A 17,895-nucleotide genomic window follows, 5' to 3' on the forward strand; every position below is an offset into this window, starting at 1 on the left:
GAAGACAGTTGCCTCAATGAGGTTCTTGTGCAGAGATCTGAGCTGAAGCCTGGTGCCGTTACAAAGTTTTGGTGGTTGTAAGTTTTGCAGTAAAGCAGTGGAGTAAACGAAAAGGCAGGAGTCACCAGCAGGACGACGTGAAGCAAGGTGAGCAATAACAGGCTTGAAGCGGTGGACTAAAGAAGAAGGGAGCAGTGAGCACGGCGAACAGCTGAGGAAAGTAAGGAAGCGAGTGAGGAGGCGCATGATGTCGTTAATGTATATAGGCAGGGAGCCAACCAGGTGGTAGGGGTGCGGACAGCGGCCATGCGTTAAAAGGAACGGGGACCGGGGTGGCCCTCGTGCATCTCTGCCATGAAATAAATCGTCTGTTAACGGAAATAAGGTTTGAAACCGCCAAAAGGGGAGGTCAGTTGCGAAAGTTCCTTATGGCATAATGGTGAGAACCGCCAAATAGAAGCCGTTATTTTCAAAAGTCCGTTACGGGGCACAGCATGAAATGAAACATACTTAACGTTTGTAAGTACAGTGTAAAGGATGGGCATGGAAATTTGGGCTTCCTGCATATATTGGAGGTCGCAGACATAGTGAGGAGGGGTTTCCTCTGTCTATATACACAGTTTAGGGGGTGTTTTTCCCCCCTTGGGTGTTGCGATAGGACATGAAACACACCTAACTTTTGTAAGTACACTGCAAGGAATGAGCTTTGAGCAGATTTCAGCTTCCCACCTATTTGGTAAGTGGAAAGAATTAGTGAGGAGTCAGTGAGGGCTTTGACTTTTATATGTAGAGATGATCTGGACAGGAATATAAATAACAAGCTGGTTACATTTGCAGATGATAGCGTGCTAGTTTGATTGGCAGATAATCAAGAATCCATTGAATCATCACAGAGGGACTTGGACAACATAGAGGCTTGGGCAGATTTGTGGCAGATGAAATTTTATGTCAATAAGTGTGAAGTATTACATGTTGGAAGTAAAAATGTTAGGTTTGAGAGTCGAGCCACAGACGAGATACAGTGAGTCACTTGACGTGACAGTCCTCGTGAGAGCACTCCGCCGACTGGCCAAGACAGTGTCAATGAAGGTCGCGACTGGACGTCACTGAAAAAGTCGTGCAGTGTGACGCGGCCTTAAGTCGAAACCAGAAGATCGAAACACAAAATCCCTTTGTGAGTGGGAGATGCTGACAAATTTCAGGTTGGAGGCCAAAAGCTGAAGAGAAGTGCAGTGCATTCTGGGAAGGCTGAAAGGCAGAGGTTTTTCACCGTTTGGCATTGATGCCCAGCCACTGTAAAAATCCTCACGCTGTTCCGTTCCATTCGGACTGGCGGGGTGCTGAGGTGTCACCTGTTGCTCGGCTGCACTCGGGTCCTAATTTGGGACCCTGAGGTGGTTTGTCGTGTGGCGAGTGCAGCAACACGCTGTATGAGTGCTCGTATTGGAAAATGGCTTATGTGAGTTATTATGGAAATGAACTAAATGACACCGCGGCTGTGTTAAAGGCGCTAAGTATCCCACAATGCACTGGGCCCCCTCTCTAACTCCACACTGGCCTGATTAATTGCTTAGTTGATTTATGGGCCAGTTGATTCATTTTATGATGACCTGGGAGACTAACTTATTGATTAGTTTATTTCACTAGCAGACTGAATCTAGTAAATGAACCGATTACAACTGGATAGTGATTGATTGGTTGATTGATTGATCGACTAGGTGATTTATTAAAAGCACAAAATGGGAGCCAAACAGCAAGCGTTAGAGAGGAGCTGATGCCTTAGCAACTTGTGTGGGCCTGACAATCCCTTCTGGTGGTTGGTTTGAAGCAGCTTGTTTTGTGATTGATTGATTGATTGATTGATTGATTGATTGGTTCTTTTTTACATGTATAGTGGCTTGTTTTTTTTTTTATTTTAATTTAGTCACATAAAGACATCTCAGATTACCCAAGAGATGATCAAATCGCTAACAAACACAAGACTGCATGTAGCAGATAGAAGTTGTTTGCATGTTTCTAATTCCGTTTGTGCTGCGACGTGCTGTGGCGCGGTAGCTGCAGTTATTGACACCATAAAATAAAAATAACATAGCGAGGAGAGATTGCTGGTAAAATGTCTGTGTTGGGTCTGTGAAGATGTGCTGTCGTGGCAAGAGAAACTAAAAAGGATTTCAATGAAAAGATCGGGAGATGAAAAAATAAGAGCAGGGGCCGCCGCCATAAAGACAAACCAGTCAGTCGTCTGTGAAGCGAGAAACGCAGGACAAGAAAACCGTCGAGCGAAAAGAAAGTCGGAACACGAGATTCGAACGACGCCAACAGTCGCGTGTCAAGTTCTTGTGAGGCTCAGCTTAAAGGATTTCGTTTTCTGGAGTGTTGGATTTGGGCTGGTTTGCCATTTTTTAGGCCTTTTTTTGCCTTTTGTTCTTGTTTTTTAATTTTATTAATAAAGAGTCCTGGAGACCTCGGCCATCATGCCACCTCCCCCACTGGCTGTTCCACAGCTGGGCCAGCCAATCCGATGAAAGGACCCCTCAACCTGGCGATTCCAGTGCTCCTCCATCAGAGATGACTTTACCATAGGCTGGTAAACCAACTTGGCAGGTGGGCCGTGGCACCAAGTGGCACATTTGAGTACCAAGAACAGAAACAGAAAAGCTGAGGGTTAGTAACAAATTAGAAATATCACTACATGTTGCTTTGATTTTCTTATTGTGCCATTATGCCCTTGTCAATTTGAACAGACATATTGCTTTGAGTGAACGGAGTGGCCCAGTTGGCACCCCAACATTTCATCTTCACTCCTGTATTACCGCTGACATTCAGTAGGGTGCTGCTGTGATGAACATCATTGGAATTGATATTAGAAAAAGAACAGAAGAGCCCCATCTAGTGGTCATGAGCAGAATGTGCCTGAGCCTCGCGAAAAGCACGGCTTTGTTTCGCTCTCAGCTGGGTTTCGGAAGGCGTTGTCTTACAGATGTTTATCTCTTGATGTATATTGAGAGGCCGTCACTAATATTTAAAGTTATTTAAATATTATATGCTCACAGAATTATAACACCCACTTACCACTCAGTTTTCTTTTCTTTGTTCTCCCTCCAGGTTCACGCCATTTGCAAATGGACCTGATGACACCCCCGAGGAGATTCTGGCCCGCATCGGAAGTGGGAAGTTTGCTCTTACAGGAGGGAACTGGCACACCGTCTCCGACGCCGCCAAGGTTTGTGTCAATTGAGCCTTAAGTTAAAAAGACACGCTGGCTTTGTGAAATGACAACGGGGCTCCTTGTGGACGAGGCTTTTAAGGCGGTTTGTTTCCATCGAAGGACAGCTGTATGTACTTCTCAGGGGGTGCTTTATACTGCCAGAGTGAAACAAGAGGTCAGAGGATGAAACAAAAGGTCAGAACCAAGCTAGGTTTATAACCAGAAGCTCAACCGCACCTTTCCTCAAACTGGGTACCTCAAATCACTGAAGTGTTATCAGGAAAACAAAAGACAGAGAATAGGACCTTTAAGAAGAGCAGAGGGCTGAAGCCACCATACCCATGCAAAGTGGGGTTTAAGAACTGCTGGGGGTGCCACACTAGGTGGTCCCGCTTTTTGTATCAATAGAACTGGGCAATGAACAAAGAAAACTAACACAGAGAAATCATAACATACAAGCGATACAGAACTGAAACATCTATCTATCTATCTATCTATCTATCTATCTATCTATCTATCTATCTATCTATCTATCTATCTATCTATCTATCTATATAGTACCTTTCACTATCTATCTATCTATCTATCTATCTATCTATCTATCTATCTATCTATCTATCTATCTATCTATCTATTATATAGTGCCTTTCATGTCTATCTATCTATCTATCTATCTATCTATCTATCTATATAGTGCCTTTCACTATCTATCTATCTATCTATCTATTATATAGTGCTTTTCACTGTGTATCTATCTATCTATCTATCTATCTATCTATTGTATAGTGCCTTTCACTGTGTATCTATCTATCTATCTATCTATCTATCTATCTATCTATCTAACTATCTATCTAATCCAACGACTGTATGTCTGTCCGCTTTTCACGAGAGAACTACTTAACGGATTTAGCTCGCTTTTTTTTCTAGGATTTGCTTGAACATTCCGGTTGATGTTGCGACTTCTCTCGTCGCGCTACGTATCACAGATCAATTGGGGTACCGATTTATTCGCGCGTATTCGAGGGAGAGGCTGCGGGCTGAGGGGAGCGGGAAGCGTGACGTCAACAGGGGGCGGGGCCTTCCTTACTCGCGTGCCAGCCTCTATTCGAGTCGCACTCCCTCTGGCCACGTGTTCCCCCCATTTATGTAGCGATACCCGTTTATTCAGCAGACATTATCATCTACAGATTGTTAAAGAGTAACTTGATGTTTTTAGAGAGTGATCAGAGCTCCGTGTGTTTTAGAGGGTAGCTGCTGATTGGCTGAGATATCACAGCCACGCGGGGGACACTCTCCCGTCAGTGCTGAACACGATCAGATACAGTGCCAACGTGTGACATTGGAGCGTACCTACCCTTCCACTTACTTCCAGAATTACATTTTTTTTTTTTTATTATTCTTATTGATTTTTAAAGTTTGTCCTGTTTCACTATACCTGGGCGCCGCCACGGGGGACAGATAGTAACTAATAAAAGTGTAATGGTAAGTAAACAAAAGAGAAAGAACAAAACTAAAAAAAGAACGAATTATACAAAATTTAAATAATAAAAGAATGAATAAATAAGCACCAAATCAACTTGCGCTTGGCCAACAGCCCTGACAGGACACATGACAGATGAAGGCCAATCGAGCGGAGCTGACAGACAGCTGAGGACTCCACGTCGTTCATCACTGACCTCGGGGCCCTTTGTTTTTCTGCTCTCACGTGTTTGCTTGATGTTGACCGTAATTTTCAACGATGGGCACCGCATTTCATGTGCAGCCATGTCCTGCCTTCTCTCCTCTGTGACTCGTCTTACTGTGGCCGCTCTTCTTCCCCTCAGGACATCGTGTCGAAAATGCTGCATGTGGATCCCCATCAGAGGCTGACGGCTCCCCAGGTCCTCCGGCACCCTTGGATTGTGAACAGAGAGACCCTGTCACAGAGCCAGCTGGTCAGACAGGATGCCATGCTGGTCAAGGTAAGGCTTTTGCCCAGCAGTGCTGGTGTTGCGATTGTCTTTTTGCTTTGTAGGATTTTGCCTTTTTCTTTGATTCTCTCATTTTCCTCCAACATGTTGTTTGGTATTACACATAAATTCAGGTGTGCAAGCCTTGTACAGGGTGGTCCAGATCTAATTATGCAGATCCAGATCATCTGGATGACTTTGATTTACGCGGGGACGATTCCAGTTCGGCGTGAAGACGATTCTTCATGTCGTCAGTTTGCACACCTTGATGGTCTGGGATTTTTCGGGTGATTTTCTATGTAATAAACTTAATAAGTTATAGCGCAATGAAAAATTGCATAATTAGATCCGGACCACCCTATAGAGCTTGGCCAAGACATCCCCAAGCTGGAATTGCTGCCAAAGGTGCTTACAGACAGTACTGAATTAAGGGTCTGAATTCTTCTAGGAATGAGAGATTGATTTCCAGTTCCGTTTTTGAATGAATTGTACCTGCGATGATAAGGACCCTGTGGGACCCTATGGACCCCCCCGTCCTGTGCTGCACATTGTGCTGTCCATGGTATTGACTTTACTGGGTGTATTCAATTCAAAGTTACCCCAGAAATTCAGATCAAGTTCAAGAACTGAACTTAGCAGATCTACGTGACTACCACTAACACCAACACTAAGAACAGATGGCTTGACCCTAATCAGTCAGGCTTCAGGGAGGACCACCCCACCGGGTTGTTGTCAAACCGTCACCACATCCTCAAGATTAAACCGTGTCTGGCAGACTGCTGCTCCAGGCCTTGGTCTTGTCACGTCTGGGCGACTGCCTCTCTCTGCTGGCAGGACCACTGGTAAGTGTCACCAAGCCGCTGCAGATGATTCAAAGTTCAGTGGCACACCTGGTGTTCAACGAGCCGAGCCCGGCACACGACACTCTTCTGTTTTAGATCATTCCATTGGCTCCCTGCTGCAACATGTATGAAGTTCAAATCCTTGATGTTTGCCTTCAGAGTAATGAATGGGTCTGCACCTCTGGAGACACTTATGAGGTCCTTGGCTGCTCCTCGACCACTCAGGTCTGTCGTTAAGCGGTGTCAGGTGATGCCATCTCTGCCGGGCTTCAAATCTCAATCCAGACTCTCTTCATGTGAAGCTCCCAGCTGGTGGAACGAGCTGCCCATCTCCATCCCAACTCCCTCAGAGGGTTTAAGGAGCATTAAGGGGCTCTTTTACTTTGAGGAATAGTTGCTGCTGATGCATCTGATAATAATGTGACTGGTGGGATTTCGTTCTGTGCTGTTCACTTGTGATCCCCCTCCCCTCGTCCTGTCACACTTGTTCACAAACGGACCCCCAGACTGATGTTTACTTCACTTTAGAGTTTACCGGAAGCTAAGCCTGTTCAGGCCTGGCCAGTACTTGGATGGGAGACCATTGAGGTTGCTGCTGGAAGAGGTGTTTGGTGTGGCCAGCAGGGGGCGCGTAGCCTGAATGTGGATCTCAATGCCTCAGTGCAGTGACGGGGACTCTATGCTGTAAAAATGGTGCCGTCCTCCGGATAAGACGTAAATTTGAGGTTCTGACTTTCAGTGGTCATAGAAGATCTGTCACGTAAAGAGTAGGGTGTATCCTGATGTCCTGTCTAAATTGCCCATCATGAATGAGCTGGTCATCCTGGCCCCCTAATCATCCCCTGTCTCTAATTGTCAATCTCTTGCTCTTTCACCATCTACTGTAACAGCTAAGGTGTGGCTGCTGGTGTGTCATCCAGGTGGGCACTACACTTTAGTGACTCCTCACCCATTGAAGTGCTTTGATTAGCGAGAAAAAGCGTTCTTTATAAATGTGAAGAATTATGATTAGAGAAGCAAATCAATGTAAATGGACACCTTCTTAGCCAGTAGGGGGCGTACTGCCTATTGAATCCTATTTATCTCTTTGTTTCTTTGTTTCCCAGGGCGCCATGGCGGCCACCTACTTTGCATTGAACCGTTCTCCTCAGGCCCCCAAACTGGAGCCAGTCCTGTCCTCCTGCCTGGCCCAGCGGAGAGGAATGAAGAGGCTGACCTCGACCAGATTGTAGCGCCGACTGCACTCCCTGGTAGCCGCGTCCTCGTACTTGATCACTCTTGCACACTCCTCTCTTTTTTCCTCTTTGGACTTTTGGCTTGTGTTTTATTTATTTATTTATTTATTTATTTATTTATCAATTCATTTATTTATTTCTTGGCGCCAGTATATGCAACTGTTAAGAAAAGCAGCGATGAATGTCCCTTTGATGAATGCCGCAGTTCCTTGTAGTTTGACAGCTAACAGCACCCCCTGCAGGACGTTGACTTGAATGCTGCGGGTTTCTTTCTTCTCTTCTTTCTTTCGTGGATTTCCGCCTCGGTGGGTTTCTTCCTTCTTTTTCTTTCTGGGCTACAGGGGTGAGCGGCTGGCTGGTTGGTTTATTTCATGTTATGTGCTTGTGAGGATTGTGTGCGGTTGCCCGGCTCTCTGCCACCACTGAATCCCACGGGTGCCCACGATGCTGTTGGATCGGCTATCGTGTTTCAACTCTTCCTGACGACAATTTCAGTTTTTTTTTTCTTTTTTCTGTTAATCGCAGTCCTGCATTTTACTTAATGACACCACGACTGTGTTAAAGGCGCTAAGTATCCCACAATGCACAGGGCTCCTCCGGATTTAACTTCAGCTATTTATGACTTGCTTTCAGCTTGAAAACCCATTCTGTCTCCATTAAACACCTGTCATGTTTCTGATGCATGCTGTGATCGACAGGGGGCACTTCTGAGACATCCCATAATGAGCTGACCAAAGCTAACCAAACGCAAGACGTTTTATTAACCAGCTGAAGGGGACAAAAACAGGCAAAGACGAATCCACTGAGCTTGACTTTTACGGGGTTTGCACCCTTGTCTGCAAAACCCAATGAGCTCATTAATCCCACCTTCAAGTGCGCACACACACGCCTTGAACCCTTGTCTGCTCACCACCCGCTGGGCTGGACAGGAGTGGCTTTTAAGGCGGTCACTACTTTCAGAGTGCCTCTCATGTAAAAGGCCAGGTAACCTTAGACAGCAGAGCTGTGAAAAAGTATTTGACCCCCCATTCTGATCTCCTCTGTTGGTCACAATCAATGGCTTCAGACCTCCAAAAACTAAAATGAGATCATGGGAGTCAGAGTGGACACCGAACACCCTTTCTAAACGGAGGCTTAATATACTTAAGTATTAAAGTTATCTAATTGCCTGTGTGAAAAAGAAATTGCCCCCTTAGTTACTCACTTAAACCGTTCACTAAAGTCAGTTAACAATTTGACCAGAAATACAAAACAAAGGACTTCCTGGCATCCAGTAGGCCAGCAAGATGGTGGGAATGTCTTCCAGTTTATAAGTCAGGCCTTATTTTCTACAACGTCTCTTGTGGCGTTACATGCGCTTTACAAAGCAGGAAAGATTTCATTCAGATTCAAATATCAAACCATGTAAGTGCAGGCTTACAGCAGACTCTTTCATTCATTCATTCATTCACTCATTCATTCACAAAGCTTTTTATTGCAGTTCAGGGCTGCGGACCACAACACATTATTATCTTCAAATCTGGTGCTTGATGTTAATTTGAAAGGTTAACTGTCATTGTTAACTAAGAAAACTGAGTTTCTTTACATTTCTAGCAATTAAAAGTGTACCATTAAGACCAAGGAAATATACAACAGCTTATAAGTAATTGTCAATTATATAGCACCTTTCATGGCTTCTTTCAGCTACGCCCATTAGGGTTGTCACAGCAGATCATCTTTTTCCATATCTTTCTGTTTTCTTTAATCTGGCCTTTACAAAACAGACATGACGGCCACACAAAGAAACACGCAAGCTATGTAGATTATTAAGAATTCATTCAGATTCAAATATCAGACCATAATGTTGGCTTATATTAGACTCATTCATTCCTTCATTCACTCATTTATTCCTTCATTCACTCATTCATTTATTCTCAAGCACATTTCATGCAGTTCTGGGTTGCTGACCCACAACGCACAGGTTTGGTGTTTTTCAAGTCAAACTAATTTCTTCACAGATTCCATTTCAATGCATTTGCTACACAAAATTGTGTCCTAAAGTTAAATATTTTCTATAAATTTCTCGCCCACACTGGCACTTTACAATGGAGGCTATGGGGCACAGAACACCACCAGAAAACGAAAAAGCTTGAAGGGTCATCGATGAGGTGGCAAAGGTTTTGATAAACGAAAACACGCCTGCCATGCTTGAGATGCACGTTTGTGACAAACAAATGGGCTGTGAAAATGATTCTAAAAATGATGGCCTATGTCTGTCACTATTTGACGTTTTCTACTTACTCGTGCCAGTTCTCTCATAAATATGGAAGGAAATTAAAATGAAAGTAGGAAGTGGCACAAAAAGTTCACTGTGATTGGGCCTTCTTATAGGAAGCCACGCCTCCCAGAGGGGTGAAAGGTTGTAGTTGCCGAGCTGTCACACACAGCTGGTGTCTTTTAAAATGGCTGAATCTCATAATATTGGTGCTTTTTTGTTCACAAATGACACGTAGAAACTATTTTACAATGTGTGCATAATTGTAAGATGCTGATCAATACTCAATAATTGTCTTGGCTTGAATAATTGACGTACTTGCTGAGTTTTTTAGCTTTTCGCCTGAGCCCCACAGCCTCCATTGTAAAGTGCCAGTATAGGCAGGATGGTTTTGTAATTTATAGAAAATGCTTAACTTTAAAATACAATTTTGCATGGCATGTACCTATATAGCATGTTTGTGGAGAAATAACTTCAACTAAAACTACAAAACTTATCAGTTTATTTGAAGTCTTCACAATTGTCATTAACAAATGTATAATAAATACAAAACAGAATTTCTTGACATTTTTAGTTATTAAAATTGGACCAACAAGGCCATAGAAATATATGACAGTTTATAATGAATCATGAATCATATAGTGCCTTTCACATCAACCGCCATTGCGGGGTCCATACAAAGCCAACAAGACAACCATATAAAGAAACAAAGGGGAGCAAAAGGACATTAGAGGGTCCTGAGGCTTAGATATTCTGACCCACTCAAGTGCACCTTTAAAAACGGGGACATCAGTTACGCTGCCATCCCATCCTGGACTTGTTCCCACCTTATCTCTGATGTTGCTGGGATTGGCTCAGGCCCCCAGAATGTTCAACTGGATCACATGCATGTATCTATGTATGTATGTATGTATGTGTGTGTGTATGAACTCAGGAGCTTCAGCATCATCGGCCCGTTCCTGCCTCATGTGTGGTGCTACCAGGAGAGGCCCGTCCCCATGACCTTGAGACTGGATTAAGCAGATTTGAGTCATCACAATAGAAAGACTAATCAATACACAGGATGATGAAAGGCATCAGGCGTCCAGTCCATCCAGCCTGCGGTGTGTTTGGGGTGTTCATAGCAGGAAGTCGCTTCAGGAGAACGTGAGCTCTCGTCTCCTCTTCTCTTCTCTTCTCTTCTCATTTGTCTCCCTGTAGGTACATTTCAATATAAAGATGATTTGACAGATTACTGAAAGGACATCCTGTCATTAGACTCTATTTTTTCTTTTCTTTTTTTTCTTTCAGGTATTTCTTTGCCCCCCCCGTTCATTTTTTTTTCTTGTTTGTTACACCTGCACTCACTTTGTCTCCTGTAATGTGAAGTCGGGTGACCTTATTTTTTTTCGGTTGTTTCCTTTCTTTCAGTTGGCTTTTGTACAGTTAAGAGAATGTAGAGAATTTCTTGACCTTCTTACAGAAGCGTGACAATTTTTGTAAGCTGCATTGTATCAGGTGCAATATTTTTGTAGCACTGTGAGAACTAACCTTGGTACTCTTTGTACATTTCCTGTAAATGCGTTTTTCGTATCGCCCCATGGACTGTCCCGACCTCACCGCGTGCCGTGCCTCCGCCGACTGACAGCGCGCTTCTTTCTAGTTGCCGATGTGACTTTTTAAGAACAAACTCTGTAGATAACTTGGCTCCTCCTCGCTTTGCAGTGGCGCAGCATGCCAAATCTTTATAAGCAAGTCAATAAAGTTGCCGAAGGCTTTTTTTTTTTTTCTATTCACCAAGTCTCGCGGTGTCTTTTCTGTTTAATTCCTCGTGTTCGGCCGCGTTGTGACAGAAGACCTCCTTTGGGCTCGGGATGAGCTATCGCATGCAGAATGCGGAGAACTACGATACCCAGGATGCTTTGCAATTGATGCACGGGGCGGGGAATAGAGGTGACGTAAAGGGTAAGGAGACGAAGTTCACCGAGCGGCAGCATTTGGAATTTTGGCAAGTAAAGAACTCGGCTCGGGCCGTCGTTTATCTTTATTAATTTCGAACTTAACACCACCCTGCATACCCTGCTGATAAATCGGCCATCAACTTGGAACGCACAACGCCGACATCGTAAAGAAGAAAGAAACGTGAGGCCGACGGGACACCGGCTTTGGACTCCGTGCTGCTCTGAAGTCTTTAATGGCAGAAGGTGCCAGACTACCGTTAGTTACTCTTTATTAGATGCTACCTGAGGGGGGCAATGCCAGCCATTAGAGCCAAGGGTGGACTTGCTTTTTATACAGATTGAAATGGCAAATTGCACCGATATATTTTTATAATTACATCACCTTTAAATATACTGTAGATACAGTTTAAATGACGATCAAATTCTGATATGTCCGCATACGTTAAAAAAGAAGAAATCTTTCATGTGGCTGTGTATAAGAAAGGCACAGTGCTGTGGTGATTTTATTGTGTATTTATAGTGGCTCTCAGTGTTAAACTACACGCTGCAGTTTTAATTGTAAACAGAACCCTAAAGTTCACTTTTAGATTGTTCATATAGCGCCTTTCATGAATAATTCTGTCCTGTAGGTGGTGCCTTGTAAAAGTATTCAGCCCCGATCCTTTTCACATAACTGATTGTAACAACCTGAGTGCTACCCAAAAGAGGAGAATCTTTAACCTTTAATAATATGAATACATGGGCAGCATGGTGGTGCAGTGGGTAGCGCGGCTGCCTTGCAATAAGAAGACTTGAGTTTGCTTCCCGGGTCCTCCCTGCGTGGAGTCTGCATGTTCTCCCTGTGTCTGTGTGGGTTTCCTCCCACAGTCCAAAGACATGCAGGTTAGGTGCACTGGGGATTCTGAATTGTCCTTGGTGTGTGCCCTGCGGTGGGCTGGCGCCCTGCCCGTGGTTTGTTTTCTGCCTTGCGCCCTGTGTTGTCAGGGATTGGCTCCAGCAGGCCCCCGTGACCCTGTAGTTAGGATATAGCGGTTGGATACTAGATGACTATTAATACATTTTATTTATATAGCACCTTTAAAAAAATACAATTCCAAAAAGTGAAGTAAACCTGATCCAGCCCTTGTGGCTTTGAACTGAATTAAGTGGGTCCCAGAATGATATTTTGTCTTTAGTTAACTTGTTTTGTGTGTATATAGCGCCTTTCATAAAAAATTGTAGTCTTGTGGTCATTTTATTGGTGTACGTAAAGCCTTCCACCGTAGCCAGTCCTACACCACATGTTCATGTATTGTATTTTCTTGCCACCCTAAACTGGACTTTGTCGTTTTGCTGCTGTTGTGTTGTAAGCAGAGCCCCTTTTACATTTCACTGATGGCACTTTCCATGGTGAACTTTGGTGGCACAGCAGTAAACGTGGCTGCCTGCGTTCAAATCTCAGTTCTGATTGCTGTGTGGATCTTCTTTTTTTTTGTAATCACATTTTTGACAACCAAGCAGCAAAAACGGGATCGGAGACAATGTGGTCTGTTTTCAAAAAGAATTCAAATTAGCAAAGGTGAGAACCATCGCCTTCTGTCCAATCTGAGAAGAGGAACCCAGAGAGAGGGGAGCAACGTGACTGGCAGGCCCACAGGTAAGAAGTGGAATAATGAAGTAAGAAATGGTCAGCCATAAGGATGGCATTGTGGCACTGGACACTGGCCATCTGATCCCAGTCACACCACCAACTTCCACTTTTCAATACTGGGAACAGATGACCCTGAAATCCACACGGTAGACGGTTCATGTAAGTGTAAAATGAGAATTACTACCAAGTGAAGTGAAGTGATTTTTGCAGCTGTAACACCCAGGAGAATAAACTTCGCTGGACAGAAGAAAGAGGAGAAGTCCAGGAGAAGGAGGATTTGAGGCCACACAGGTGTGACAGCATCTCAGACACAGGAAGCAGAGGGTGACGGTGAGAGGAACCTCATCAGAATGGGCCGATGTTAAGAGTGGTGACCAGCAGAGGGCAGTGAGGGGCCGCTGCTATTTTTAATGTTCATCCATCCATTATCCAACCTGCTATATCCTAACGACAGGGTCACGGGGGTCTGCTGGAGCCAATCCCAGCCAGCACTGGGCGCAAGGCAGGAAACAAACCCCGGGCAGGGCGCCAGCCCAGCGCAGGGCACACACACACACACACCCACAGCACGCATTAGAGACAACTTAGGATCGCCAATCCACCCAACCTGCATGTCTTTGGGAGGAAACCCACGCAGACACGGGGAGAACCTGGGAAGCAAACCCAGACAGGTCTCCTAACTGCGAGGCAGCAGTGCTACCCACTGCGCCACCGTGCCGCCCCATTTTTTAATATCTATAAATGATATAGATAGGAAAAGAAGTAACAAGTTGGTTATGTTTGCAGATGAAACCAAGAAAAGTGGATTAGCAGATAATTTGAAATGCGTTATATCATCACAGAAGGACTTGGACAGCAGACAGGCTTTGCGCAGATTTGTGGCAGCAGATGACATTTAATGCCAGTAGATGTAAAGAACGACACATAGGAAGTCAAAATGGAGGTCTGAGTACACTGCGCCAGATGGCCGGGACCTTTGGAACACTGGAGCTCATTCCTGCTGGGCTCCGTGGCCATCGCCGGGTGAAGCTGCACAGCCTAACAAGCCCGTCAGGGTGGGAACGCAGCCCACCTGGAGGTGCAGCCGGAAGTTGGTCAACGAGCACATGCAGCACCTCCGGGTGGGCTATAAAAGGAGCTGACGGTCACCACTCCGGGAGCCTGAGTCGGGAGGAGGACGAGGACGACTACGACAATGAGGACTACGGCTGCCAGGAGGAGTGCCGTCTGTGTGTAAAGAGGAGTGTAGTGTTTGAGCTTTTGTGTACTTGGGACTGTGTTAGGGCTGAGGGACATGGGGAAGACGAGGCCCCCAGCTGAAGAAAATTAAAAGCCTTTTCATTATTTGTATACGTGCCTCCGTTGTCAGTCTGTGTCGGGTTGACGTCTACATAGCGCCTTTGCCACAACACAATGGGCGCTTGGAAAATCGAGAGTCCACCTTATGAGAAGATTTAGGAGTCGTAGTGGACTCTAAGCTATTGACTTCCAGACAGTGTTCAGAAGCCATTAAGAAGGCTAACAGTGTGTCAGGTTATATAGCGCCTTGATGTGTGCAGTACAAGTCACAGGAGGTGACGCTCAGGCTTTATAACACACTGGTGAGGCCTCATCTGGTGTCCTGTGTGCAGTTTGGGTCTCCAGGCCACAAAAAGACATAACAGCACAAGAGAAGTTCCAGAGAAGAGCGACTACAAGGGATGAGTTATGAGAGAAGATTCAAAGAGCTGAGCCTGAAGGAGATGAAGAGGAGACCTGACTGAAGTGTTTAAAATGATGAAGGGCATCAGTCCAGTGGGTCGAGACGGTGACTTTAAAATGAGCTCATCAAGAACACGGGGACACAGTTGGAAACTGGTGAAGAAGAAATTTCACACCAACATTAGGAAGTTTTTCTTTACACAAAGAACGACAGACACTTGGAATAAGCGACCAAGCAGTGGGGTGGACAGTAAGATGTTAGGGACTTTCAAAACTTGACTTGACGTGATTTTGGAAGAAAGAAGTGGACAGGACTGGCGATCTGTGCTGGGCTGAATGGCCTGTCCTCCCCCAGAGTGTCCTAACGTCCTGTCAAAGACAGGCCAGAGAATACTTTTTAAAATATTTAATATCTCATACTTCCTTACATGTACCCTCAGCTCCTGTCTGCTTTTTGACCAGCACCAAAGGCAGAGAGTCATTACTGGCCGTGAAAGCATTACTTGGATTTTTACAAACGGTTGTATTCATTACTAGCCGTCCCCCGCGGCTCCACCCCCGTATTAGTGAAACAGGACAGTGACGAGGGTCCTGCCCGGCTCCCCCACTCCTGACGTCACGCGTCCCCCTCTCTCTCGGATTAGCGCGAATACATCGCTCCTGCAAGTGAACTCTGATACTTAGCGCGATGAGAGAAGTCGCAAAATCAACCGGAATGTTCAAGCAAATTATGGAGAAAAAAAAAGCAGCTCTAAATGCGTGAAGTAGCTCTCTTGTGAAAAGCAGACAGACGTTGGATTTTATTTAGAGAGATAACAAATTTTACGAGGAGGGGTCAAGTTAAAGTTAGAAAAGGGAACGAGCCTCAACAAAGCTGATGCTGTCATTTCTCAATGTCGTCTCCACCCTTCTCAATGCACTTGCACCACCTGCCTGGCAGTGCCCGGATTTCTGCAAAATAAAAGGTTTTGTCTATTCCTCGCCACCACTCATGCACCCGAGTTGTTGTCAAACACTGCATGCCGAGGGGGTATACAGTCACTAGTGCAAGTTAATGTGACTTGCTGGAGATCAATGTGAACCATCCATCCATCCATTAGCCAACCCGCTATATCCTAGCTACAGGGTCACGGGGGTCTGCTGGAGCCAATCCCAGCCAGCACCGGGCATAAGGCAGGAAACAAACCCTGGGCAGGGTGCCAGTCCACCGCAGGGTGCGCACACACACACCATCGCCCCAATGTGAAGTGGCGGGCACTGCTGTCACTAGGGGTCCAGTGACACACACACTGCTAAGAGCACCAAGGCTTGTCTGGAGAAAGTGAAGTGTGAGGTATCGCCACATCCTCCTTACTCACCAGATTGAGTACCGTGTGATTTGGCTGGTCGTCGATTCAAGACAGATGCCGACGTGAAGAAAGCGGTGCACGAGTGGTGGTGAGGATGAGACAAGACCTTTTATTCTGCTGGGATTCTGACACCACCAGACAGGTGACACAAGTGCATTGAGATGGGTGGAGATGACACTGAGAAATGACAGCGTCAGCTTTGTGAAGGTTTGTTCCCTTTTCTAACTTGAGCTTGACTCCCCCTTGTAAAATTTGCTATCTCTAAATATACATAAAGTCCAACGTCTCTGTCTGTCTGTCTGTCTGTCTGTCTGTCTGTCCGCTTTTCACGAGACAACTACTTCACAGATTTAGATCATTTTTTTCTAGAATTTCCTTGAACATTCCAGTTGATTTTGCGACTTCTCTCACCGCACTAAGTATCAGAGTTTGCTTGCATGATCAGTTTTGTTCCGGTTCATTCCATTTCCTAACCATCCATCCATCCATTTTCCAACCCGCTGAATCCAAACACAGGGTCACGGGGGCCTGCTGGAGCCAATCCCAGCCAACACAGGGCACAAGGCAGGAACCAATCCTGGGCAGGGTGCCAACCCACCGCAGGACACACCCACACACCAAGCACACACGAGGGCCAATTTAGAATCGCCAATCCACCCAACCAGCATGTCTTTGGACTGTGGGAGGAAACCCACGCAGACATGGGGAGAACACGCAAACTCCACGCAGGGAGGACCAGGGAGGTGAACCCAGACGGGTCTCCTAACTGCGAGGCAGCAGCGCTACCCACTGCGCCACCGGGCCGCCCCCGCCATTTCCTAACTTTACTTTGAATCTCCCACCTACAAAGCGTTACATGAATATACAAACAAAGGAGAACCCCTACTAATTACATCCAGAAGTAACACATGAAACACTTTCTGTATCCAAATTATACTTTTCTCAATTAAACGTTTTCTTTGCACCTGCGTTTATTAGACCTTTCATAGCCTTTAAACGATATTTGAATTCCACGTCACCGTGCTGAAAGAAGGAGTATTTTTGGACCATTTTGATTTACATATCTGAACTTTACCCAATACAGTTAATAAAATGTACATTATAATTAGTTAATATCTTTTGTCAAGTGTTCCATACATCATAAATAAAATGTTCACCTTTAATTCCTTAAAACTTTGCGAAACAGTCCAAAAGAATTTTGAAAACAGACAGCAAATAAAGCGTATACATAAACAGTATATTCGATTAAAGCAAGGCACTATAACCGAGGCCCGCTATCTTTGAAAATGTCTCCGTTAAAGCTGGGCAGCACAGCTAGATATGAGGCGAGTGCCACGTAGTTCGGTCTACTCAGCTTGTGCAATGAAGTTACTAGGTTATCTTTGATGTCTCATAATTATAAGTAAGATGAGTGCTGCACTCTCAATCTGGCTGGTAGTAGGGGTTTTTGGAGGAGAGGGGTGTCCTGAGATGGACTTGGGATCCGTCCCTGTTAACAGTTAGTCATTTTAATACTGTAATGGTGCTGACAGGCTGCATCAACCCATAGCATGAGCTGGCATGTTGTCATGTAACTCACCAGCTTCAGAGCCAGTGTCAGAGGATCCTATAAAAACGTCAGGCCTGCAAAGTCTGAAAAAGAATTCCATTTTGTACTGCAATGGCGAGCAGTCCATTTTAGCAGAGCAAGCCCATTAAAATGGCCATGTAAAGAGGAAAGAATCCATTTGGCATTCAGTGCCACTTTTAGCCTTTTTGGGGGCGATTATCCCCTTCTGCCCCTTTTC

At 45.1% G+C, this 17,895-nt stretch overlaps 1 protein-coding gene across 4 annotated transcripts in view; it reads left to right on the forward strand.

Moving 5' to 3' along the window:
• Positions 1 to 11,263, forward strand: part of rps6ka2 (ribosomal protein S6 kinase, polypeptide 2) — a 122,681-nt gene extending 111,418 nt beyond the window's left edge. For all 4 annotated transcript variants that reach the window (XM_039738291.1, XM_039738289.1, XM_039738290.1 and 1 more), the window contains exons 19-21: positions 3,106 to 3,223; positions 5,032 to 5,169; positions 7,106 to 11,263. In XM_039738291.1, the coding sequence (XP_039594225.1) occupies positions 3,106 to 3,223; positions 5,032 to 5,169; positions 7,106 to 7,231 (382 nt within the window). In that variant the 3' untranslated portion in view covers positions 7,232 to 11,263. The remainder of the gene's footprint in view (positions 1 to 3,105; positions 3,224 to 5,031; positions 5,170 to 7,105) is intronic.
• The last annotated feature ends 6,632 nt before the right edge of the window (positions 11,264 to 17,895 follow it).

The sequence above is a fragment of the Polypterus senegalus genome, chromosome 16, assembly GCF_016835505.1.
Source record: "Polypterus senegalus isolate Bchr_013 chromosome 16, ASM1683550v1, whole genome shotgun sequence".
In the NCBI taxonomy this organism is placed as follows: domain Eukaryota; kingdom Metazoa; phylum Chordata; class Cladistia; order Polypteriformes; family Polypteridae; genus Polypterus; species Polypterus senegalus.